Source organism: Brachyistius frenatus, unplaced genomic scaffold (genome assembly GCF_029030835.1).
Source record: "Brachyistius frenatus isolate BFR_SWC_R1_liver_20210118 unplaced genomic scaffold, ASM2903083v1 Contig_12, whole genome shotgun sequence".
NCBI lineage: Eukaryota > Metazoa > Chordata > Actinopteri > Embiotocidae > Brachyistius > Brachyistius frenatus.
Window position 1 is genome coordinate 2,694,967 of NW_027210611.1, and position 26,720 is coordinate 2,721,686.

General features: G+C 39.5%; 1 protein-coding gene across 1 annotated transcript; it reads right to left on the bottom strand.

Moving 5' to 3' along the window:
* Window positions 1-6,176: 6,176 nt before the first annotated feature.
* wnt3a (wingless-type MMTV integration site family, member 3A) lies at window positions 6,177-23,168 on the bottom strand. The gene is made up of 4 exons (XM_069692208.1): window positions 22,902-23,168; window positions 17,508-17,749; window positions 7,835-8,100; window positions 6,177-7,738 (listed from the first exon to the last, which is right to left on the bottom strand). Exons 1-4 carry the CDS (start codon window positions 23,021-23,023, stop codon window positions 7,259-7,261), a joined length of 1,110 nt encoding a protein of 369 aa, XP_069548309.1. The 5' UTR covers window positions 23,024-23,168; the 3' UTR covers window positions 6,177-7,258.
* Between the last annotated feature and the right edge of the window lie 3,552 nt (window positions 23,169-26,720).

Sequence of the window (26,720 nt, forward strand, 5' to 3'; positions counted from 1 at the left end):
CAGAATGTATTTATTTAAAAACAGAAGTGAGAAAGATCATCGCTTACACGCCATAAAAATAGAGGACTAACAAGGCAAAATAACATCATTTTTACATCCTTTGGTGAGATGAAACAATTTTAATTTGTGACTCAAATACATTAATCCCAGGTTTCTCAAATTAGACGATGACAGTTTAAGATCTATTGTAAAATTTGTTTTTTTCCCTCATATTCTGAACCAGATATCTCTCCTTCAGTAGCACTTGCAAAGACCAAACTTCCCAGTTTTATTCCCTTCTATATTCGGAAGGTTTTCTCCGAGGGGGTTGCTCATACATTATTTATAGCCTGATTTATATAACATTTTATTTATGCTAACTTTTAGTGTATTTAGGAGAAATCTACAGAGGCAAATAGACAAGTTGTAGTAAAATAAACACCTACATGTTTATTTTTTTATGTTTTCCTTCCACTAGTCTGAGAGACAACATATTATGGAAGCAAAATAGCCCAAGAAGTTTAAAACTGACCAAAATATTATGTTTTTCCCTGTAGTGTTTCACCTTCTGTTCTACATCTGGACACACTAATGTGTTGCATGTTTCTGAGCGATCTGACAGAAGATCAGACAGAAGAACACAGACATCAAAAGACTGGCTTCAAAGTCAGTTACATAATGAAGTGCCCACACACTGCACTGCGTCTCTGTAGTTCAGTTTTGTCCTGTCACCTTTGGGGTGTGTGACCTATAAAGAGGAGCTTTGAGAATTCTTTAAAGCTACAATCTTTCTTCAAAAACATTTCAGGTTCAAGTGTTTAATTGCTATAGATCATCTTGGATTGAAATCTGCCTTTTCCACAAGGATTAAACATCAAATTGAGCATGCCACGTACCAATAATCATTGCTGCTTGTGTTTTGGTATCAAGGATTTTCTTGTTGGAACATCAAAAGGCTTCAGGAAGAGTGAGACTGTAGCTGGCTGTAACCAAAGTGTGACTTCTGTGGGAGTATTTGCATTGTGTCATGTAACTGTGGGCCTTTGCACCACTCCACCATGTATATGTCGCTCCGCTCTGTTCCACGGCAACATAGCTTCTTTTTTTTCTTTTTTTTATGCATGCAGTGGTCTGTAGTGAATGTCAGGGTGAAACTTGGGACATCAAATTAAGGAAGAGGACACTGATTGTAATTAGGACCATTGTCTCCTATTTATATGGTTATTGGGTGGTGCCACTTGCAGTCTGGTCGCATCAAAGTTCTCACAGTCAGGATGCCATCTCTCTCACTGTAGCTGCTGCAGCCTCCTCTGGCAACTATCTGCTAACAATGTTCATCTCACTTGGGTGACAAAGCTGCGAGGAGGGTCTGGCTGAAGGGAAGGGCCCATTTCCTTCTGCTGAAACACAGCGTTGCTGCAGGGCCGGAGTTTCCGTCCATCCTGTGATCTGTTTCATGTTTTGTACTTGTTTTCACCCTTTCAGATGGTGTGAAAAATGTCAAAGGTCGAGGTGTGGAATGAGCTGCTGACACCCTCCCAGTCACTAAACCAAACCTGAATCTGGCTGGCTCCCAGGAGTTTATACACAACAGAGTCTTCAACACGTCTTTATTCATTTCCCATCATGAGGCAGAGTTTAAATGCCGCAGCATTTTTATGAATGTCTAGGAGAATGAGTGCACCCAAGTAATGAGTTCTACTCGTTGGACAAACTGTGGCAGACAGCTTAAAATATAGTTTGATGTGGGGGTGGGCAGACTAATGAATCCACATGAATGAGAGCGGAAGGGTATCACTTTTAGTGGTGCTTCCACTCTGGAGGGGGTGTGTATCAATCTTTCTGTGTGATAATGGGGTTAGATAGCAGTGAGACCTGGCCTCTGGTGGTGACATTGTTGCAGGGCTCAAAGACTATCAGGGGTCCAGCGGCTGAGCTGTAGCACTGGTGGGCTCTATTCACACCCAGCCCCTAATCTATCTTGAGATCAGGTCTTTCTCTTTGACAAAGCTCCATCTATTTCTTAACTCTCATCACTACGATTTTTTTTCCTCTGTTATTATTGTTTCTCAAAAAGCACAGCTGGCCTCTGCAGCCGCTCAAAGGAATCAAATTATTAGTCCAGCCGTATTTTTTCTTCTCTCGTCCCATGACAAATCCATTGCCCATGTTTGGGCATTATGTCCTAAATCTACTAGTGTTCATGACTGACAGCGCATTCATATACTAGGTATGTGACTGTGATTAGAGTTTCCATTCTGTGCTTAAAAAAAAAAAAAAAAAAAAAAAAAAAATCATTGGAATGCACCTATATTGTCTGCAGGAAGTTGAGACGGTTTTTTTGTCTTTTTATTGTGCAGACAGGATCTTTGGCTAATTCAGTGGCCTTTTGGATTTAAAACTACATCATTCATTTGCCTGTTCGTTAAAAAAGTTTTGTGAAATATAGTCAAAATAAGAGAAAATTTAAATTTGTTTACAAGACATTATACAGATGTACATAAAAATAATTCAAACTTTTCTTGTGTGCAAAGTGCCATTTTATTGACAGTTTGGTCATTTGCTATGTCTATTCTCTGTCAGTTTGGGCCAAAGACCTTTGTTTCACTTTGCTGAACATTATTCTCCTCTTTCACCTGTCACCGTGACTGTCCACTTTCAAAATATAAGCATATTATATAAGCCCATAATATTACCTGAAACGAAATGTTGAGACAAAATGTTCATGACATAAACAGGTTTTTTTTTCAAGTCTACATATCCTCTACATCAGGGGTGTCAAACTCATTTTAGTTAAGGGGCCACATACTGCCCACTTTGATCTCAAGTGGGCCAGACCAGTAAAATCATAGCATAATAACGCATACATAACGACAATATTTCTCTATGTTTAAATCATTGGTGAAGGTTTTTGGATGATAAACCCGATTTTAAGGTCTTTCTACAATAAACTAGAAACATAAAGACCAAAAACTCAGACATCAGCCCACTGTTTATCTGCCCCGGCTCTCCTCTGCAGATTCCCTCGCTTTGTGACGTCACAAAGCGAGCAGCGAGCGCGGCTGTCTGTGGCACCTAGCGCTTCTGCCTCCGGAGCAGACGTCGCATTTACGCTGTTTTTGAAGCAATTACTGGATCGATTAAAAAAATAAATAAAACGTTTGTACTCATAAACCTCCATATTCTCATAGAAATGCAATTTATGTCTTTCTGTAATTTTCACACTTAGCAAAGTCATCCGGTGGGCCGTATGTTTGACACCCCTGCTCTACATGTCTCTTAATTCAGCCTCATGTTTCAGGGAAAAATAAGGCAAGAGTTCCTGCGAGGAAAGATCATGAAAAAATTTCCACCACAAACAGTCAAAACTAAGTACTGTACACAAAAATGCTAACTCCATATGTGATCTGCAACCAGGAACTAATAAAAATTCCACATACATTGTGGCATTGCCATTCTGCTCAACCTGAGAGTATTTTTGCAAATTCTGCACAAGAAACATGTTTGATGCATTCAAGTTTTCAGAACATGCTGTGATTTTTCGATATTATTACAAGCCTTTGCAGAGCATCACTAGATTCCCCTCTGCAGCAACTTTACTTTACACCCTTCCAAAGCTGAATCTGACATATCTATTTAGCATTTATCACTCCTACCAAACACATGATTTACTAAAAGTAAAAGAAGATATCTTTTTCACACATTTGTGTTCTTTTTTGGAAAACATTCTAGCAAAGTTATAGCTTTAAAAGGTTGCATGTTATATTTATTTTACTTTTATCATCCAAAACCAAACTGCAAAGTTGCTCTTGTAGATAACCAAAATCTTAAGTTGACAGTTTCTTTCAGGTCTTTGGTGCCTGTAGACACAGGACAAAAATATTTACTTATTTGCATTATGCTTTTCAGTCAGATTCAAGTTCAACATTTATGCCCACATTTTAGACATCTAACATTCTCTGTATCCAGGGGTCGCCCTTTAGGTCAGCAGTGTCTGAGTTTCCTGGTCAGTGGCCTGACCTATCCGTGGGCTTCTTGACCCTCATGATTCTCAAAAGTCAACATTTCTTTTTTTTCTTTTTAAATCACATGTAAAGTTCAGTTGTCAAAAACAAACGAAGAGTTTGGTTGTTTATGTCATTTTATTTTGGTGTTACAGAGTTAACTTTTAGAAATCTACTACAGGCAGTGGGACAAACAACACCTGTGTGCAGTCAGTGAAAAAAACAGATGAGGTAAAAAGGCTACAGCGTTACAAGTCACAACACTGTTTAAAAAAAAAAAGTATTTCTGCAAATATATACTTTTACTTACTAATATGTACATAACACGAAATAAATAATTATAAAAAAAACAATCCAATTTTAGAAATTCATAAAAACGCACAAACTACTTTGTACAAAACTTTGGATTTAAAGATTTATAAAAAAAAAAAAATTAGAGCATAACCAAATTGTCCACACAAGCAATCACTCACATATAAAGTGTACAGTAATAAATGCAAGATAACAGATCTTGTACTGACAATGTTTGCTGTGTAGTTTATTAAAGATGACTGTGAAACTGGTTATGACTGTTTATTAATAGTTTCAGACCTGATGTAATCATGGGTGGGCAATTCCGAATAAAATCTGAGAACTATACATGCCTGAGACATACAGTAGCATTACATTGGCTGTAAACATTAATTTAGGAGAAACTTTACACATTCATCCTCAGCGGAGGCCCTCAGTGAAACGATATGGACATTTTCATAAACATTATGCAACTTTCTGTCTCAGCTTTCAGTAGTTTTTCACTTTCCAAATAAATAAATACCGTTTTGTTTTTCTTCTCAAATTAAGGGAAAGAAACTTTAATCATCTTTGCCCTGATTTTTAGCATGACTACAAAATCAACTAAAATAACATACTCAAACTGGTCTATTTGGTTAAATGGAAATTACTGTATGCAAGAATTAGTCAAACTTCACATTTTTACCAAACTACATATAATAGATTTCTTTCACAGAAAGAGTCAATACATACAAAGATTATACATTTGACACAGACAGACAAAGACATACTGTACGTAAGGACCTAAACACACACATACATACACATATTATCTTAGCAGCATTAAAATAAGGGAAGTATTGATAGTTTCAGTGATGCTGCTTGCTGTTTAGTTGGGGAAACAAGAAGCCACAGCTGAGAATCATCACATGCACAGGTTTTGGTCATAACTTTACAGCAACTGCAAATTATACTGCACAACACACAGCTTATGAGACAGCTTTGTTTGCGGTTCGTTTGCCATTTGTGTTTTATTTTACCAAGGGGTACACTTCTATTTGATCAAACATCAAAATAAAGGAATATTAAAAAGGACACAACAATATAGTGGGGAATATCCCTTTTATAAATAACAGTTTGCCCCTCCCCTCACACACACACCGAGTCACATGAGACATTGCTAATACTGTTAAAAACAAGGAGAACATGCTTCATATTTCTCAACGGGACACAAGTGCTGACCTCTCAGACTCATTGACAGCTCTCTGACCATCACAGACTTTACGGGGGTCGGGGTTTCTTTTCTTGTCTTTGGTCACAACTCTCGATGTTGTTCAACGTGTTGTTGCTCTTTAGAAAAAGCTTTGGGGGTTTCAGGAAATGTGCAGACAGTGTATATTCTTGTCTTGCTGATGTTCAGGGGATGTGGCTCATGTCTACTCTCGGATACAATTAGTTGTTTGAAGCGGATATTAACTCGTTAGCTTAAGAATTTGAGAATATGTAAACACATTACAGCAAAGAACTACATTCACTCAGGTGCAAGTGCATTCTTACCCAGACATCAATAACTCTATGAAACAAATACTCACGCACACATTGGTCATGTTAGTTTTCAGATTTACACATACCTACTAGTAATATCGAGGAGGAGAATGCAGGACCGTTCCCATTCCCAGGGTGTCAAAAACTGACGTTTTGTCAAAGCCGTTGGTGTGTGGAAGGAGAAGGTCATGTGACAGAGCAGAAAGAGGGAGAAAGTCTACATAGGGGGAGGTGGCTGGATGGAACAAACACAGGAGTTTCACCTGGGGGACCGGTTCAAGTCTGTCAACATGGATTTCTTTCAAGTATAATAAATTACATAAAGTAGTTTACTACTTACTTACTTACGTAATGTTACTTATGTAAAATTGCTTCTTCTTTTTTTTACCCAAACCATGATCTTTTCCTAACTTCACGAAGTTATTTGGTGTGTAGACCAAGCGGAAACCAGAAGTGACGGCACTTATTAGTTTCTTAACTGCTGTTATGAAGCCTTAAGTTTGGATTTTGTTCGTCACCCGCCCACAGATAGTTGAAACCTGACTGCACTACAAGACTGTAAATCAAACAGACACGCCCCTAAAAATACAGCTTTTTGAGGTTCAATATCTAATTGATGACAATCAATTAGACACTCCTAACAATAAGTTTATTGACTTAGCATTTCATAAGAGAAGTTGAATGGGAATCTATGGAGTCAGAGCGTTTTTAAATCTAACCCATAGCGGCACTCGGTGGTATTGCGGTTTAAGGCACTTCGACATTGGTGTCATTTTTCAGACCCGGAAGCTATGTTCACTTTTATATACAGTCTATTATCTAAACTCAAGGCCCCCAGTGCGTATGTTTGAGACGCCAGCAAGCTGGTACAAAACGGCCGTATTTGACGTCCTGGGATGACAACGTGTTGCAAACGCATGCTGTTGAGTTTCTGGTCATGTAAATTGCTCATAAATGTTACTTTTTGTTGCAAAAAAAAAATTGATGTTTAAACATTGAAGAAAAAGTTCATTTTTTGTTGTTTGCTCCACGGACTCAAAAAAATTGCCAGTGCTGTGCTATTATCAACAACAGAAACTACTTAGACCACACGGAAAAAAAAAAAATCACCAATATGGTGTTTGTCACTTAGCCAACAGTTCTCCTTTCCTACATCAGTACATGAAACCTCTTTCGTCATCACTAGAGATATCAACATTATTGTTGTCGTCACCACCATCATTGTTCATAAGGGTGATGCGTTCGGATGTTGACACCTACTCAAACGTCTTAGTTGATTTAGGCAGAGGCTGGCTCTTTGTAGCGTCACAGCACAAAACACAAGGCAGTTGTGTCTGTGTCCACGGACAGGTGAGACAGCTTTGCAGTCTCTCACGTCTTGTCGGTAAGAACCTGTATTTGATCTCCTGCCTACTGAAGTCTTTAAGTTTTGGTGAGAAAAGATGAGAAACTCCACGTCTCTATTTGCAGGTGTGAACGTCGTAGACTCTCACACACTCCTGACAGCTGACATAGCAGCACCAATGGAAAATACAGTGACACTTCTCCTTTCTCTTCTCAGTCCGGGTGTTGTGACCTCTGCCACAGCACAGGAGGTCACATCCGTCTATGCCATGGGATGTCAGGTTGCAAATGCGATCCCGGGTGCCAAAGGAGCCGGTCTGAGGATTGGGGTCACAGAAATTGGGTGAACTTTCATAATAAACCAGGTCACGCTCTGTAGGGGGTTTGAAGTAGTTGTACTTGGGTCTCAGGGTCTCCACCCATCCACGGGACTCCTTGTGCTTCTCGACCACCATCTCAGAGGCGCTGTCATACTTATCCTTCATATAGTCACCAATGACTCGGAAGTCAGGCTGAGACAACCAGCACGTCTTGACCTCACAGCTGCCCGAGAGCCCATGGCACTTACACTTCAGAAACATGTTTTCGTTCAGGGACTAAGGGTAAAAAAAAGCAAAAAAAAAAGCAATTTGGTAATAAAGTAGAACAACAGCTACAACACAATTAGCAAAAAGAGGTTAAAGATAACTAACCATTCTTCCTGCCTCATTGTTATGGCGGTTCATTGCTGAGCGTGCATCGGGGCGATTCTCCCTTGCATCAGCAAACTCCCGGGACACCATGCTCCCAAACTCCACATCCTCGCTGCAGCCACCCCACTTCCAACCATCACCTGGGGGGCCTCTGTGACGCGTGTCACATCCGCAGATGGTGGCCGAACCCTCAGCACAGGCACGGGTCACTGCAAATGCCACTCCGGCCGAAGCGATAGCATGAACAAAAGCTGACTCTCGAGTGGCTGGAAAGAGAATCACAGAGACCCGTAAAACATAAACTGTGTTTGTGTTCTTCCATAAGTACTCTACATGTTAGTACACTTACTTGCGTAAGGCATGATTTTGGACACAGTAGTGTTATCTCAAGTCACACTAGGTCATTGTGCACTTACAGGAAATGACAACCACAACATTTGAATGCATCGCTGCTAACATATCTGCCGAATTTGTTTCGTCATGTTAGTAGAAAATGAATGTGTTTTAGTGCTTTCTGTTTCCCGGACACAATAAACATACTGATGGCTATTGTCCGACTACAGTGTAGTTGTACTTTGTGAAAAATGTTGCGTGGATTTGTACAGCTACATTTGCATTAGGTTTACCAATTTCAGCAGCTTGAAAATATGTTGGTGGCTCCTCCCCTTTTGCTACGTAGCTAAGACGACGAGCGTTAAGGGTGAGAAGTAACCAGCGTTTTACACTACATTTTTTGATTGTTATGAGTAATCCGATGTAATGAGACACAGTCATACTGTATACCATTGGAAACAATTATGGAGGGCAACGTCCTGCAGAGAAACACCTTTGCAGAAGCCCATAACTCATTGATTGTCACTAGATGGGTTTCTTCATGCTAATGATTATTGTCAGGATTAAATGTATAGAAAAGTTATAGCTATAATTACTACAAAAATGTAGGTAACCACCTGTTGAAATGGATACATGTTTCACAAATATTTGAACCTAAGGTAACAAGACAAAATCAAACAAACTACTCATACTCCGTCCATTATTACTGTTGGATGCATGTGTTTAGGTTGTATCTACTAAAGTGTACCACTGTGTGGGTTCATTCAGCCCAGACATCAATCGCCCTGTCTCTGAATAAGGCCAGCAAGGCCTCTGTGTCTCTGTCTGACATAGCTAAGTGATGAGTCAGAGGGATCAGGATCTTCCAGAGAGATGAGAGGAAGAGACGTGCCTGACAGGCCTATAATTAAGAGACTCAATTAAGCTTTTGAAAGGTTAGGAAACAGCCTCACACTGAGGGGACAACACATAGACTCGACATGTAAATGAATCTTTAGTGACCCGATATGCATCCTAAAGGACACTGCATGTATGAAAGGGAGAAACTTTCTTTGTGTCCTTTCGTTGTCAGCTGCTTTAACAGGATTCATTATGACAGGGAGGTTGAAGAAAATATGTACTCGTATGGTCTTGCACAATCACAAGAAAAAACAAGAAAGAGAGGAGAGAGCAAGAATTTTTTTAAAAAAAGGAGCAAATATGAAATGAAACAGAGTAAAGAAATGTCGAGAGATGGTTACAGAGCAATAGGGAAATCTGGGATGGTGTGTGCATGTGTTTCATTATGTTTGAGATGTTTCTGCCTAAAGAACAAAAATGATAGGGAAAGAAAGAAAAGAAAGAGGAAAGGCATATAAAGCTAAAGGGAGCAGGAGCTCCTCCCTTACAGCAGGTTCCAACCAGTTTGAGGACTAAAGGGCATTAGAAACAATGATGCAAGAGAAAAGGTCTACTGGCATCCTCCACCACCCATTTCATACCACTACTGTGTATGTATGAGGTTACTAATGTTCACAATATATCTGAACTTTTGCTGTCCTTCCTTGAGTCGCACTTTCTACTTCCAATGCATATCGTTTTACTTTATATTGTTGTATTTTCATGGCAGTGAAGGCAACTGAAGACTGCAAAATGCAAATCATAACATTAGGAAACTGTCTGCAATGATTAATCACATATGACCATGCATCATCTAAAACCGACAAAGTGAGCTTTATATTTACAACTTTTTCGCTATGGTTGAAATTAAGTGGATATTGAACTCACATTCATCTAAAATGGCAAGTTATTTATAAAATGTATTCTGTTTTAGGTGCTGATCTGTAACGAAAATTTGTGTCGAAAAAAAGTCACCCTGCATATGCAACTAATCATAACCATTTGAAATAATACTTGGCTGTCAGTTCTTTTCTGCTATAAAACATTTTATCATCAACATAGACATTAATTTAATTTAGTTCACAGAACTTCATTAGTTCTGAAAATAGCTGAAGAATCTAGACCTAATTTGGAACCTTAAAGGAATGTCTCTGGAAAGTGTGACCTTACTGCAGAGCATATGAGGGTGGGGGAGTGAAAATGGGAAAAAGCATTATCTTGGGATGAAATTAACTAATGGAAAAAAATGTACTGGCATCTCTGTGTGTGACCTGATGGGCTAACCTAGAAAACAAAATTTTGGAGGTGTCTAAGGTCATAGATACGTTGTGATATGGCCACAATTTTGTAGAAATTATCTTGATGTTCTTAAAATACTGGGAGAATGAACTACCCAATTAATAATGGAGGTCAGTATTTTTCATGATAGTTATAATATGATACATAGCCATTGATACATATCATACGAGATACATTGACAAGCAAATAAATACCTATTTCAAGAGCTGGTACTTCTATCCATTAGGCTATAAATGTTTTACTGGCACTGCAGGAAATTTGACAAGTCCCCTAAACCATTACATTTAGCTGACGCTTTTATCCAAAGCGACTTACAATAAGTGCATTTCAACCATGAGGGTACAAATTCAGAACAACAACAATCAAGAAAGCACAATTTTCTTCAAGAAAGCCAAACTTTAAAGTGCTATAAGTAAGTGCCATTTTAAGTGCTACTAAAGTGCTACCTATTGAAGGTAAAGTCGGAAGAGGTGTGTTTTTAGTTTGCGGCGGAAGATGTATAGACTTTCTGCTGTCCTGATGTCATTGGGGAGCTCATTCCACCATTTAGGAGCCAGGACAGCAAACAGTCGTGATTTTGTAGTGTTTAGCTCGCAGTGAGGGAGCAACAAGCTGATTGGCAGATGCAGAGCTTAGTGAACGGGCTGGGGTGTAAGGTTTGACCATGTCAAACCCTTTTTTTTTTTTTTTTAAATAGTCTCAACTGGAGGTTGGAAACGGGAAGCAAAAAGCCCGCCACTGTATCGAACCATCCACCCAACCCAGCTCTTCCTAACAAGAAAAAACTCACATTTTACGTACGTCATCTGAACAGCGACACTTCGCCAGGACACCAGATTGCTGTTATTTATACGACCTCCAGGGGTTGCTTAACTTTAAAATGTAACTCCGCAAAGAAGACATATGGGGTCATTTTTTATAGAAGGACAGTCTCAGAAAAGTTCACCATTTATTACAAGCTCTTAGTTCTGAGTTCATTAAATCACTTTATTTCCGCCCCCAAAAAATGTTTCTAAAAATATTTAACCAAGACATAGGCCATAATATTTACCTCAACCTCGCGTTGTAAATCTGGTGCCAATACCCAAGTATATGTTAAATATGGTGTGTGTTTGGGCCAATTACACATGATAGCGAAAAGTCATTAGCGGGTATTATTCAAAACATTGCATTAATACATATCATGCTTGGTATTTCATATAACATGCTGTCAACATCTGGGGCCAGTACATCTGTAATAGCATGTCACCAAGAGACACCACCTCTGGCATTAGTTCCACTTCTTTTCTTAGTTTTATGACCAATTTATGGTATTTAAGGACACTTCTCGGACAATGCTTTTCCACCAAACTATGCCATGCCCTGGCTGGCCAAGTGGTCCCTACAACCTGCTGGGGGGTTGAATCCCCTATTGTGCTGCCACTGTCACGCTGTGTTAGTCCCACAATGGCTCCAGATATTTTATATGAAATTTGCCCTGGCTAGTGATTAGTGGGGACCAAGTTAAGTCATAGCAACAGAGAACTATGCATTGGCTGGACCCCGCTTGTCGGCAGACAGGGAAATCCCTATTCAAATGGTTTAATAAAACAATCTAAAGGGCGTGTGAATGGGGAAAAGCACTTTTTCTCCTGCTTAATCTCATGGTTGCGAAGATATTGTGCTCTGAGCAGTGCCCAGCAGGGAGTGGGGCTAAGGTCCCCCCATCAACTCCATTTACCACACCCCTTCTTTCTTTCTTGCCCAGAGTTAATGATATACTGGTGTGCTGGCTTCCCTCCCCCAGCATGGAGAGACATACGTCCCATGAAAAGCAGAGACCTCTTAGCTCATCCTAAATAGTTACACTTTCTCATCCTCAGGTCAGAGGTCGTAACCCACATCCCCTGACCTTTTCCTGGTTAGTTTACATCGGACTTGATTTAGGTTAATTTATTAGGTGTATTTCCTGGTCTACAAAGCTTGTTGGACAGGGCAGACGTACCTAAAGTAAATGAACGTTAGATAAGCTAGAGCTATAATAGTATGGAACTTAACATGCTTTACACATTACATAACAGGAGTTTCCTATGAATGTCATTTTACTGTAATGGTTACTATTAGAATACTGGCTGTGCATGTCTAAACGTGTATGGGCGGTAACACCTGTGAAATTGTGACTGTCCACTTTTTGTGGCAAAGTTGCACTCACTACTTCTATCATATGACTCATAAACTGCGGCCTGATTATACCCATATAGTAGGTAGGAGTTCAGTAAATACCAAGGATGCCGAAACAGCTCTGGGATCGGCTCTGTGGACTAAGAACACCTGCGCAGCTTTCTATTACCTTTCATCACAGGCAGATTCCAGCAGTGCATGTTTTGACACTTTAGTTAATGTAAATTAATGAGTGCTGACGCAGATGTAGCCTGGAGGTAGGGCTCGTGATTTGGGGTGTGGGGAAAGAGAGAGAAACATAGAGAGAGGTTTAGAATGTGTGTGAGGGAGAGAACATGAAGAAGAAAGAAAATGAAAATTCGTATAACTAAAGACTTAAGAAATGCAAAAGCTGAATATTATATTACAGTGATCACAGAGGCCAGACCAAATTGCTCAGCTATGTGGAAGCAAATAAATATTATAGTAGAACTGCTGGGTAAATCGACAACAATCTGTAATCTTAAAATTGGGAATCAGTTAGTCTCTGACAATGCATAAATTGCCAATGAATTTAATATTTTCTTTGTTTCCTCAGTTGAGGATCTTGCCAGTAATTTTAAAGCTCCCAGTGTGGAGATACCTGCCCCAAAAAATACAGGTACCACCAGTTTTACATAACAACAAACAAATCAGACTGATGTCTTTGCAGTAATAGATGAACTTGCCACTAGTCACTCAAAATACCTCTTTTACCTGGACACTTTTAGCAAAACCTCTAACTCACCTCATCAACCTTTCCATCACCAGTCCTTTACAGTCTGGCTTCCGACCTTGTTACTCTACAGAGACTGTGAATTGCTTTCTAATAGAACAGCTTCAATCATCATTTGATAAAGGTGAAGTAGTCGGGGCAGTCTTTATGGGTCTTAAAAAGGCATTTGGCAAATGAAATCATGATATTCTTATTTATAAACTCTTTAAATTGTATTTCTCTGATAAAACTTGAAAGTGGTTTCGATCTTATCTTTCCAACCGAGAACAATATGTTGTCATCAATCCTGAAAAATCATCTTTTTTAAAGCCTAACACAGGAGTTCCACAAGGCTCCGTTCTTGGTCCACTTCTTTTTAGTTTGTGTATAAATGACTTACCACATTCATGTCTAGAAGCAGGTTTTCAGATGTATACAGATGACACAGATGACACAGTTATCAGTCAGTTTCCAAACAGCTGCATATCATTTACAGTCCATAGCAGCATGGTTTGAAAAGTCCTCAATAGAAGCTAATGACTTAAATTTAAAGATGAATGGACAATGCAGTAAACAGGTGTTGGAGGTCAAATATCTTGGCCTCATATTAGATTCCAACTTAATGTTTGCAAAGCACATTAAAATGGTGAGTAAGATTGCAAAAGCAAACTTACATTTAGACTTATCAGAGTCTGTCTACCATTTCATGCTGCAAATCGTTTCATGCACTCTATGATCTTTTCACATTTAAGTTATTGTGTATCCTCTTGGTCACAAGCAGCATCTACAGTAGCCAAACCTCTTATGATGATATACAATCGAATCAAAATCTTTGATAGGAAACCGATAAGATCACATCATTGCCATATTCTTAGTTTTGATAATTTTTTAATCTTAAACTCATCTATGAATGCATAAATAATGAGGCTCCTCAGATGCTCAGTGACCTTGTGGTTCCACTCAGAGCTTCAGGGTCAGTAACACGTGGAGCATCCAGCGGGAATTGCAAGTTGCCTTTACATACATCTCATCGCTCTGTCAAATATTCTCCTTCCGGGGGATCAGCATGGGGAATTCTCTGCCAACCGAACTCAAACTGGATCCTGATTTGGACCATTTAAAACCTAAACTGAAACAGTTTTTAAAGAGGGACCAGTCATGTAGTCATGAATGATGTGGTGCTCCTTTTTATGGTGTGGTTTTATCGCAATTTGTCATATAATGTCTGTATTTCTCGTTAACTTTTGTGTTTTGATTGTATATACAGTACCTATAGTTGAGTGTATGATTTGGATTGTCTCCTGTGAATATGTTGTGAGTTGTTGAAGTGAATTAGCGTAGGCTATACATGTTGTGGTGTGTCACATTGTTTATGATACATACTTGTCCCTACACAAATAAACATGCAAAAAAAAAAAAAATGTTGGTGTGGTCAAGCCAATGTATGATCAAATTTGCCGTGAGCATGTTCCTGCTTTTGTATGTTTGTAAAAGCAAAACCTATAATGGTTTTCCAGTTGTTATTTTGTTCCTTTAGCTGTAGTCTCAACTCATCTCACAAAACTTGTCTTCCCTTAAAGCTCCACATCTTCCATTCTTCCAGTACTCTATCTTAATCCACCTCTGTAAAACTTCTAATGCCCGTAGTGAAGATGAGGTTTACATGGGCAGCGACAGCTAACTGTCAGTGACTAAGCCTCTGAAGCAGATAAAGGTGCTCACTCTCCCTTTCAGCAAAAAAAAAAGGCAGGAGGAAACCGACACAAAACAGTCTGAATTGCAGACAAACAGACACCAGTGAGGACAATGGCCCTGTTGCACAGACAAACACTAGCATCAATCAAATCCAATGAAATGGAAGCCCTCTCCTACTAAGCCCTATCAAAGGCCTCTGAGCCCCTGAGCCATTCTCCTTGGCCTCTGACAAAGACACTTAATCCAGCCACTTTGACCTCTCACATTATGAAGAGCCCGAGTGACCTTAATCCAATCAAAATGATTTACTAAAGCCCAGTAGCTACCTTCTCTTTCCAGTAAGTACCCCTGCAATTTAGGCCTGTGAGGGAAGGCAATGGGAAATATGTGGTGGCATTTTGTACCACAATAGGGTCAGGATTGAGAACCCCTATCGTTAGCCACCTACTTGAGCTCAACCATCTTCTATCAACAGGCTCAAGAGTTTATTAAAAGCAATTACCCTGACTGACCCCCTCCGACTCCTTGTGTTTGCATCAATCTTCTGTAAAGGTGACAAATTTACATCCGGACGTTCAACCACTCTGTCCTGCACTCTTTCTTGATTTTGAGGCCCATAATTCATTTTAAAAATCAGCAAGAAGCAACACAGAGGAAAAAAACATACAAAAAAAGCATCTGCTCTACTTTCTCAAGGCCTTAGAGAATGACTGCAAGTACTGAAAGATAGAAATTAAGCTAGCAGCTGGTTGGTTTAGCTTAGTTTAGCACAAAGGCTGGAAACAGAGGGAAACTGCCAGTCTTTCTCCGTCTGAAAGCAGCAACATTTGCCAACCAGCACTTTAGTAGCTTACTAGTTAACGTGTTATATCTTGTTTGTTAGTTTTTATCAAGCACATCCACACTTGAATACACTCAAATATGGAATTATAGATAATTTGTCATTGTTTTGTGGCTTGTTTTTTCAAATTGTATATAGGACAGAGGGGATTTCTATAGGTGCCCATGAATAGACCAGACACATACCTGAAAGTCATTATCGCATAATCTAATGGAAAAAACGTATTCTAGAAAAATTTCACAACTCAGTTCAGTTGTGAATCTTGTGTAAGGTACTTCAGAGGAAAGTACAGCAATCGCAGGGGATCCCCTCCTAAAGACAACTCCAACAAGACACAACTCCCTCGACTTCAGGGTAATTGTGTACATTATTTCATGCATGCAGGCCCCTCAGAGCTTTTTCGGTCTACAGTCTATTTAAAGAAGGATTTGATTCAGCATAATGAATGATGCAGGCGAGGAGTACAGCTTTTCTCATGCCATTACAAGACAGAGAAAATAGGACCGTTGATGGGAGAGTTATCAGCATAGAGACACGATAAGTCACTGTTATTTTTCATTGAAGAACCAAAGACGTCCATGAACTTTGCAGAGGGTATAACATCCTCAAACAAAAAAACAAAAAAAGGGGGGGGGGGGGGTTGGGGTCAGACAACACCATCAAAGTTACTACTCTAAATGCAAGACATACTTTCTGGAAAAGCATGATTAACTGAGTCTTGGTGAAACTATGTACGCTCATTTTCTGCAGAATGTTGCTCTAATGTTTGTCATATTTTCCTGTTAATGTAAGTTTGTGACTGCTTCTCACTGTGGTTACTGAATTATGGCTTGTTAATGGGCAAATAGCACTACTACAAATACCACCTATGTGAGCAGCTAGTTTTGCCTGACCTTTACATATTGTGAAGTGTTTGGGAAAAGGAGAATTTAGTTGGTAGATTTTAGCTTCTGTTTAGCGCAACGGAGGAAAATCCATGTATTCCACCGGGCAAAGGGTCTATAACATCTAATCTGTGATGTGGTTTTATTCTGTATTCCCTACAAGTTCATACCCCACAAGGAGATAAACGTTTTGCTCGTCCGATTTTCTTGACTTCCTGTTTGGTCATTTTGCTGTGATTTTTGTGCTTCTGAATTGGGAAAGTGTGCTGCATTGTTAAATAGTTTCTTCTCTGTCTGTTTTACTTGTCTTCTTATCTCCCACTTTGTTGTGGTGTAGCCTGCAGATAAAGTATTTACAGTTGGCTGTGTTTTAGTTGTTTAAAAAACCTTCATCTTCATAATTCACATACCATGTCTGTTAGCAGGAGGCAAACATATTTTTACTCATGTTTAAAACACCAGTAGGGTTGACATTGATATAGTGATGTGATATACAATCAGGAGTCTGCACAAGGTGTTTTATTTAGAAAATTAACTGGATTCTCTAAGCCATTCCTGTGTCTGACTACTTGTTTGGCTGATCTGCTTTGTGCAGCTTGACGCAGCTAAAAGTAAACTAGGTTGATATTTTGATGGAAGCCGTGCAGACAGACGCTTGTGAAATGCGCTGCGACGCGTCAGGTGGAAGCATTGTCTGTGAACGGTTAAGGCGGCCATATCACAGCCAGTCCAGGTGGAATCCAGCCTTAAAGAAACCATTGAGATATGGCACACTAAGGTTTGAAACCTTCTGTCTGACAACAAAAAAAAGAATCTCAGAACTCCCGTGAGTCTGCTGTGTAACATTACCTTTGTCTAACACTGGCCCAAATATGGCCAGATTGTCATTGACCGTGGTGCAGTTCCAGCGTCGGCCTCTGAACTGGTGCTGGCACTCCTGGATGCCGATCTTCACCCCCTCAGCCACACTGGGCATGATTTCCACGTAGTTCCGGCAGAAGCGCAGCTGCTTGGGCACCAGACCTGGTATGCTGCCACAAAGGATAGGTTGAGTACCCAGTGATGAGTACTGGTGGCCCACTGCTAGTGACCTACAAGAGGAGAGGAAGTGAGACTGTCAGTGTGTTTCCGTAATTATATCTTATTTTCTTATCTGTCTCGGTCTTCATCTATTGATATAATACCCCTCAAGCGGGAGACCAATTTCCCTCCTGGTGCAGTATAATTTTACGTCTGCTTGATTGTGTGTGTTTATTTGCTGTATCAGATGCTACCATTAGGCATCCATCCTTTATCCCTTCCACTATCCTCTCTGCAGACACCTGGCCTTTGTGTATTGAAATTGCAGCCCTGCCACCGAAGGAGCAGGCAGTGTTTCTGTTTAAGATGAAAGTCCACAATGCATCCAGAGGTCTTCATAGACCTTAAGCTGACAACTTGGAAAACTGCACCTTGTTATTAACTGCCCGCACACTTAACAGGCCTTCAGCTTAGGGTAATAAGAGTGCAAACCCTATATTGAAACTTCAGAGAGTGTATTAAGAGTAACACAGAACCCCCCACCTCCACTCCTTTTTTTTTTTTTTTTTGCCTTTGAGGAAGGCATTCTCAGATACAACAAGTGCAAACTTGGTTCACTGATTACATCTCTCTGTCTTCATGCCTCTATTGCTTTCTCTGTCTTTATTTTCGGTGTCCTCTCAATTAGGACTTATTGTAACTAGTAATCATAGAAAAGGCACATCCATTGTACCACTGCATAGTAACTTGACTAATTTTAAGAGACGTTTTGTTGTATTTTGCTTGTACCTGAATCTTTTGGTATTTCCGCATCACATATATATAGAGCCCTGCTCAAAGGTTTAGTTTAGATTCTTATCCATCACATAAAACCATCAGGGGGGGGGGGTCTGATTTGTCCCAAAGTATTTCTGCAGCATGAAAAAGACTCAAAAGAAACAAATAAAATCTTAATAGTGTTAAAACCCATTCATGGCATTATTCCTCAAAGCATCCTCACTTTGATTTTAGTGCCTCAACCTGTGCTGTGGATATAATAGTCGTTAATGGGTTTGATCCAAATGTTATAATTATGATTTATATAAATAAATTACATATTGTCTATAAATACATGAACCACTGACCTGAAGTGTTTGCCGTCAGTTACAAGTTACCAAAATCAATATTTTGACTCTTTCTGACTGTCACAGAGGAGCCAAATTATTTAATAGCTGAGTTCCTATTATCTTTGGCAAATGCCCTGCGGAGTAGCTACAAAGTAGCTTGTTGGCAATCCAGACAAGTCCTTATTTCACATCAACTGTCTATTAGCAACTGAACACTGGCAGGAGCACTCTGATGATCCTCCCCTGAGTGATATGAGCTTGATAACAGCTACTGTAGCATTTCCATACAGGCAGCTCCAGAGCAGGTGTGTGGTGTTTTTCCTGCTCGATTAGCTCACTATCTGCTGACCTGTTCACCGTTGTTCAAGAACTAATAGCTGATCACAACAAGATTACCAAAATTCCTAACACTCACCCTCAGGCGGTGATTTTTTTTAAAGCTCACAGTCTAAAGAACATTTCCTCAGTTAAATGACACCATGCTGACAGCTTCTGATTGCTCTCAACGTTTTGACCTTGAATACCTCAATTAAGTTTTGAAACTTTAAGGCTGATTATTACACTTTAATATCATCTGTCGGGTGTCAAGGTGTTTGTGAGCCATCAGCTGACCTGGTAAGTGAACCGCTGTTATTTCCCTTGGGGCAAATGTCAGAGTAATGCATCACATTGGTTTTAACAGAATTTCTTGCCTAATTTCTGCAGACTAAACCGCTCCAGTTAATCATAAATGAGACATCCAGCGAGCGAGCAATGGCAAGTTGAAAACGACTTCAGAGGAAATCAAATTTGCCTGCATTTTGTCTGCTACAACCATCAGTAAACAAGAGCTCTTCTATTATAAATTGACCTCTTTTTGGTCCCTGTCAATCCATCCACCTGACGCACGTCAGTCCCACCATTAAGCTGACTCTGCAGCCCAAACTGGTACAGATGTTCTCTAGGCTTGCTTTGAACACATAAAATAGACAGAGCAGAAATGCTAGGAAAGTATTATACAATATTTTCTCTGAGGTCCATCATTGAGAGTTTTCAATGGCAAAGTCACGTATTGCAGGTCTGCATCTTTTTGGTCCCTTGTCAGTCTAGACTTGAAACACCTCAGCATGCCCGACAGAGAAAGAAAATGTAAAATTTGTAGCTAATGCATCTTTGAAAAAGATTGTGCACAATACAGCCAGATGTATCTCAAACCACTGCAGGTCAGTGGTCATATTCAGAAGGAACAGCAGCTGACAAACAGCGGTTTCCTCAGTCTTTAATGATTAGAACTTATTATGACTCCAAGGGTCAAACTGCATGCATTTCTGCCAGGTCATCCTCTTGAACCGTGCCACACAGTCATGGTGAGTCAGTGTACTCAGGCTGCGTCTCTGTGTCTGTCTCAGTGTGGCTGAGTAATCCATGCCACTTTTTCCTGTGTTAGGAAATGGACTGTGAGATGAGGCCGGGCATGTTCCACCAGGGATGATTTATGATTTTGTAAGGCACTAATGCATCAAGAATGATGTTGTTGGAAACCAGCAACAATTATTTAAACCTAACTGCTGTGTCGTTTTTGTTTTTTAGGCATTCATTGAGTGCTCTTGACTTCGACCTCTTTAATTCCTTCTGTAAAGTCGATTTATCTCCTCTGACCAGTTCAGTATAACTGAAACGGAGGGTTTCAGTGACGTTGCTGTCGCAGTTTCACTTTAGTGAAAACTGTTACAAATAAATACTTAAGCAAAACATATATGACATTGAATTTTTGTCTCAGCACAGACTTCCCCCCTCTCATCTAAGTGTATCCAGCGCAGGTTTTAATGCATATTTCAGCAAGCCCAAGCAGGGTGCCTTAGAATTACCACTTTACTCGTGGGCCCTGAGGCCTTGGAGCCGACTTTGACATCAAGAGAATATGTTTGGGAAAAGGAATGTGCGGCAAGCTTTCACCTCTAGGTATTTATCTTCTAAGGTGGGGTGGACTAGGAGAAAAGGAGGTGGTGGGGCGGCGGGTGCAGCCAGGCTATGTCATGGCAGGTCGAGTAGAGACAGACATGAACCTGTCTTAGTGCAGATCTGTATCCCCGCAGACTGCTGCGGTGCAGAGGGTGAGCGTGATGCCGCTCCGATGGCCACTTGAAGGAAAGTTGAGCAGCTTCTGTCAGTAAAACATCCCAGGCTGCTTTTCACAGAAGCGATAGCTCTTAGATAGTTAGCACGCTGTTTGCAAACGGGGGAGACAATGCAGGCATATTGAGTGCAATCCAAAAGGAACCACGTTGTTTGACTTGCGATGAGTTGCCATAACACAAAAAACACATCAGTAGTTGAGGTAAGTGGGAGTAAAAAAAAGCTCAGTATAACATCAAGACAGCAGAACTGAAAGGTGACTTCATGAACTACTTCTGCAGTCAAAGATTGCTTGTGTTGGGGGGAGTGATACAGCAAACTCGCTCCCATTATGTTTACTTGCCACTCTGTTGCTTGTCTTCAATCACTGACCTGACCCACCCTTCAGAATAAAACCATCAACACACAGGGTAGCTCTTGGCTTGCTGCAGGGTTGTACTCATGACAGAATGGAAACCTGCCTTCTATTGTGTCATTCATAACTCCACAAAAAAAAAAAGAAGAAAAAAGCACTTATGTAGATTGAAAGGTCTCTCCTTTGTGTTTGTCAGTGTGAAAGTGGAAAAAAACTCAACATTAACTTACATTGGCATCCAACAAAAACTTCTAAAGATGCTCATATCAGACGATAAAACACAAAAGGATCCAAGATCAAAACAGCAGTATTCTGATTTGGGTCAGGTTTTTTTTTTTTTCCCTTGTCTCGGTCCAGAGGGCCCGCTGTTATATCAGGATTTCCTTCCAGCTGAGCATGTAATTAGTTTCTCATCAGTAGTACCACCAGGGGACCCATTAAGGGAAGTAGATTAGAGTACACTCAATTTCTCTGCAACCCCAAATATTGAATGATTTATTAGAAATCAGGCATTTGGTTTTTTATTTTAGTGCTGTAAAGACAGTTATTATTGATGTGTGTAGCTGATGCATGAAGCATGAACATAAAGGAACAAGACAGGAGCTGCTTCAGAAAAATGCAACAGCCCAGTTATTATCAAAATAAAATGTGAAAAAGTAGTTCTTGTTCATGATGTTTATCTATGAGAACTAATCAGGGTAATGCACTATTCATTTACAGTCACATTAATGGAATGCACTGCAGTGACTCATGGATTATTGTGTCAGTTTAGAGACCTTCAGAAGTTATCAAGAAGTTTTTTTTTTTTTTTTAAAGACATTTTAAGGAGACAATACTGAGAAATAAAATAAATAAGTAGTGGGCCATGGAAGTGACAACAAATGACAAGAAACCAATTGTTTAAATTATGCTGAGAAACAAAATTATTGTATGATGAAAAGTGAAATTAGCTGATAGTGTTTCAAATGTTGCTCTAATTACTCTCATATTATGAACATAAAGTATTACATGAAGATTTCATTCACACACTTTATTATCAGTATGTTTGAGCATCTTTAAACCCTGGGCATCCCTGCTCTGTGCCACTGACCCCCCCCCCCCCCCCCGCGCGCGCTCCACACACACACACACACACACACACACACACACACACACACACACACACACAAAAACACGTACGCATACACGTACACACAGTCATGGACGCGCGTTCGCACACGTACACGCGCTTGCAGGCACCCAAAGTTTGCACCTGCTGCAGTCTGAAAATTAAAATTGCTTTCAAATAAATTGCATCGGTCTTTGTGCAAATGTTGAGGTCATTTGCATTAAAAAAAAAAAAAAAAAAAAAATCAAAATTCAGACAGAAATTTGCTTCTTCGTTGGCTCGTCGCGGTTTCGACAGGTTTCTTTTCTTAATAGCATTTTATGAACTCTTTTTTTTTTAAATCATCCTCAAAGTGAAACGTCCTGAAGTGAAGCTAGAACAACTTTAACCATCAACCAGATACATGTCCCGCTGCTGTCAGGGAAGACATTGGAAGTAGAACCACTCAGAGTGACACAAAAGCGGATCATCTACCTCTCAACTTCAAAATACAAAAACATGTCGCCGTTTGTCCAGGAAATACTGACAATAAAACTTACCACCAGATGGGATAGCTTGACATGACGTGCGTAAGCCCACAGAGCAACAGGAAACATCCAAGGTATATCATCCTTAAAGTTTCGCAAAACATCTCCAGCAGAATGAATACATGCGCGCTCATCCGCGCACAGGCACTTAAACTGAAGAGCAAAGAAAAAAGAAAAACTATCTCCGCTGAGGGATTTTTCTTTAATTTCTATCCTCCTAAAAAAAAAAAAACGGAGAGGAAATCTATCTTTCGCGACTACTCGTGGCAGAACTCGGGAGCCAAATATTAAAAGTTAAAAGCTGCTTGCTTTTTTTTTAGGACCCAATCAGCAGGTATTGCCAAAGGGGGAATTCTGATGATATGTTCCCTCTCTGTTGCCTTGTCAGGCAGTTTGAACTCAAACACCAGAATGAGCTAATTTTAAGATGTGTTTTAGTGCTCATTGAGAATTGGTCGTATTAGCATGCAGTGTGTGTGATATATAATGTTGTTTAAAGGAGAGAGGGAGGGTCTGAGGGATTTTAAATAGACATCGGAACCCCTGTGGATTGCGTAGCTATAACAACCTGTCCGGATTTCACTCCCTGGCTTGAAGCTTCTAAAATGCAGAAATAAATATGTGTGAATTGCTTAAGACCATTATTAAGGTCTCCAGTCCTTTATTTGTCCCCGTTTGTCATGAATGTAAAATTAGAAGTTTAGAGACTTTTCTTACGAACTGATGGGTTCACAATGAATTGAATGGCATTAGATTGAAGTGCTATTACATGTATTCAAAGAAATCCCTAATGATATGGCAATGTGCTTTATTTATTCATTAAATTAAGCTTTCTGACAGCACACTGTGGTTCTTTTAGATCATGCTCTGAAAATATATATTGACAAAGCAATCGTTTTTAATGTCCTTTTCGCCATGAATTAGACGCACCCTGAAGTGTTCAGTAAAATTCCCATATTCTGAGCGTTAATTGAGAAATTAAAAGTTTTGCATTTCGTGCGGTATTTCTATGTCTGTGCTGTGCTAACAGCTTAAAGAATCTCACTTTAAAGCTGTCTTATTCCAACAAAAATATCCGATCAAACTGGGCGCATCACTGAGTTTAAATGGTAGACTGTTCTCAGTGTCAAGTGGCTGTTGATAGATGATCTAACAGGAGGTGGACCGGTTTCTCATTTACAGCCACTGATGCCTATCTTTAGATTGAAAAAAATAAAATCTATTGAGCAACACCAGTGACTAATGACTTTCTATGAACAAAGTGATTAAAGTAGTTCAATCTGCTGACCTTTTTTGAACATTTCCAATTTGTTTCCCTCTTGTTGTCGTTTAGTCGGCTTTGAAATAATTAAGATAACAGATTGTTTATTAATAAATAAAAAGCATATCAAATCAATGTTTCAGTGAGCTTTTAGTGGACTAAAGTGGCAGGTATAGTCTGAAATCAAATTGCTGTTTAAAACAGTCTGCAGAAGCGTTTAGCAAAGATATTCGTTTGAGAGTAATAAGCAGACAGCTCTCACTGAGTCTAACCATTGACTGTGATTAAATGGAAACGAATTTTTTTTCATATATTTTTTTTCTAATTGCACGAATTCACTTGTTTAGTCAACTTTATCCCACCTGTCTGAATATGTCCAGCTGCATGTATGGGATACTCACAACATGCAAGTGTTCCTTTACCTTCAACTCTGTTTCTTATGATCGCCACACTGAGGGGAAATTGATCAGCTGTGTTTGAGATGCTGCAGCAGGATTGTTATCCTAATTCTTTACTCGTGTTGTTCACTGGTCACGTGACGCGTCGTTCGGTTGCAGTGTTTTAAGCCAAGCCTGTCATTATTCTCAAATTTTCAAAAAGAGTTCACATGTTCAGTTCAATGTTTGTGACGAGGAGGTAAAAACCTGGTAGGCCCACACATGTCCAAAAGCTTCTGGAGGTGCTGTAAATACATGTTTAGATCTAGTCTACGGTGACGACAAGATGTCAGCGTCATCTAGTGGAGAAACGTGTGCATTGCAAATCTGGCAAAGAACAGAAACACCATTTTTACATGACTGTAAAGTACTTCCAGTTTTATAACTTCTACACTGAAATATTTTCTTTTTTTTCTTACTTTTCAGCATATTTATGGGATAACTATTGTGCTTTTTCATTCCATAGTCAATATGCAGATTTTACACAGAAAATCCACAGTGTGATCACTTTATGTTGCTATAACAACAATACTTCTATTGTGAGGCCAATAGTTTCTGTTGCTCATACTACTACTGCTACTACTGTTGTCACTTCAATTACTAATGATAATAATCTATTACATCTGCTACTGTGACATAAATAACTATTTCACTGTGACCACTAATAATGATTACAAACGTCATATAATTAGTTATTCTGTTGCCATTAAATGACCAAACCTTCATACATACGGTAAAATAGCTAGAGAGTTGCACAGTGCAACAGGCAACAGCAAAAGTGGGAAATTTGGAAGTTTGAGCAGCTCCGAGTCTCTTTTTTTTTTCTTCCCAGTAGCTGTCAGCACTGGCAGAGAGGCCAAGGCAGTGAGGGTGTTAAATGCATGAGAAAAATGTGATGCCTGTTCAGTTTATGGCACCTGAATGTATTTATAGTAGAACTACCAGAGAGAAGCAATCACACAGCTCCACACCATACTATTGCTAACATGTGTTATACATGTGTTGTAATTTCTACATACAATTAGTCACAGTCAACACGCGTTTAGAAATAATAATCAATTCAGTAACAAACTGTAAACTTGCTTATGTTCATTTTATCTCCATCAACACGTTACTCAAAGCTCTGCCTGATTTTCTGCAGTCTGTTCATTCAGGTTTGACCCCCCCCCCTGAGCAAACACATCAGGGCACCTCTGTGTGCCCACTGTGACCTCACTCTGATGATGATGTCATTCAGAAAAGGGCAGCGAGTCATGTCCGACAAGTGAGTCTTGTCATTGCTCTGCACCACGGGCCTCAGTCAGACTTCCTCTGTTTGACACAACACAGCCAAACTAACATCATGCAGTACAAAAATATTGAAGTAATCACATTTTCATTACTTCACTCAGTTTTCCACTAATATTCTCCTGATGTGCCACCGAGCTGTTAATGCGCATTTGTACATTTGAGTGTCTTTATAAGATGAAACAAACACACTAAAACGATTTTTTTTTTTCAAAGCAGCTACAACAATTCAAGTGTGCTGTGTACAAATGTGACAGCACCACTAGATGTCAGCATTGTAGTGGAATTATAATCTAGAAGAAATAAATCTCAGTTGGAAGCACGTGTGAACCATGCATTGTATTTTTTGGCACCTTCCTTGATACTTTAAGGTGAGGTAAATCAAGTGGATTTATATAGCACCTTTTAAACACAATCGACGGTGGTTTACATAAAGCAAAGAAATGCATTAGAACAACATTTAAAAATACAATAAAGAAAATATAATAAAATAAGGTAAAAAAAAAAAAATAAAAATAAAATAACATGAAATTAATAAAATACTAAAATAAAATAAGATACAAGTTGTCCAAAAAGCAGTTTATTTCAATATTACTTCAGATGCAAGAGTTATTGATGGGAATGATTTGTGTATAGGTTAGATTATTAGAGACAGACTCTGTCCACAGGTATTATATTTATCAAGTTTCATGGTTGTTTAGTTGAAGCAAGGAGGAAAACTCAAAACCAAAAGTAATCTGAGCATTGACATCTCCCTTCTCTGCTATCTCATCTGTTCTGCTGTGTTGCAAGCTTTAATTGTCTTCCCTGTAAATGATCGTAAAAACACAAAATCACATGTTTGGT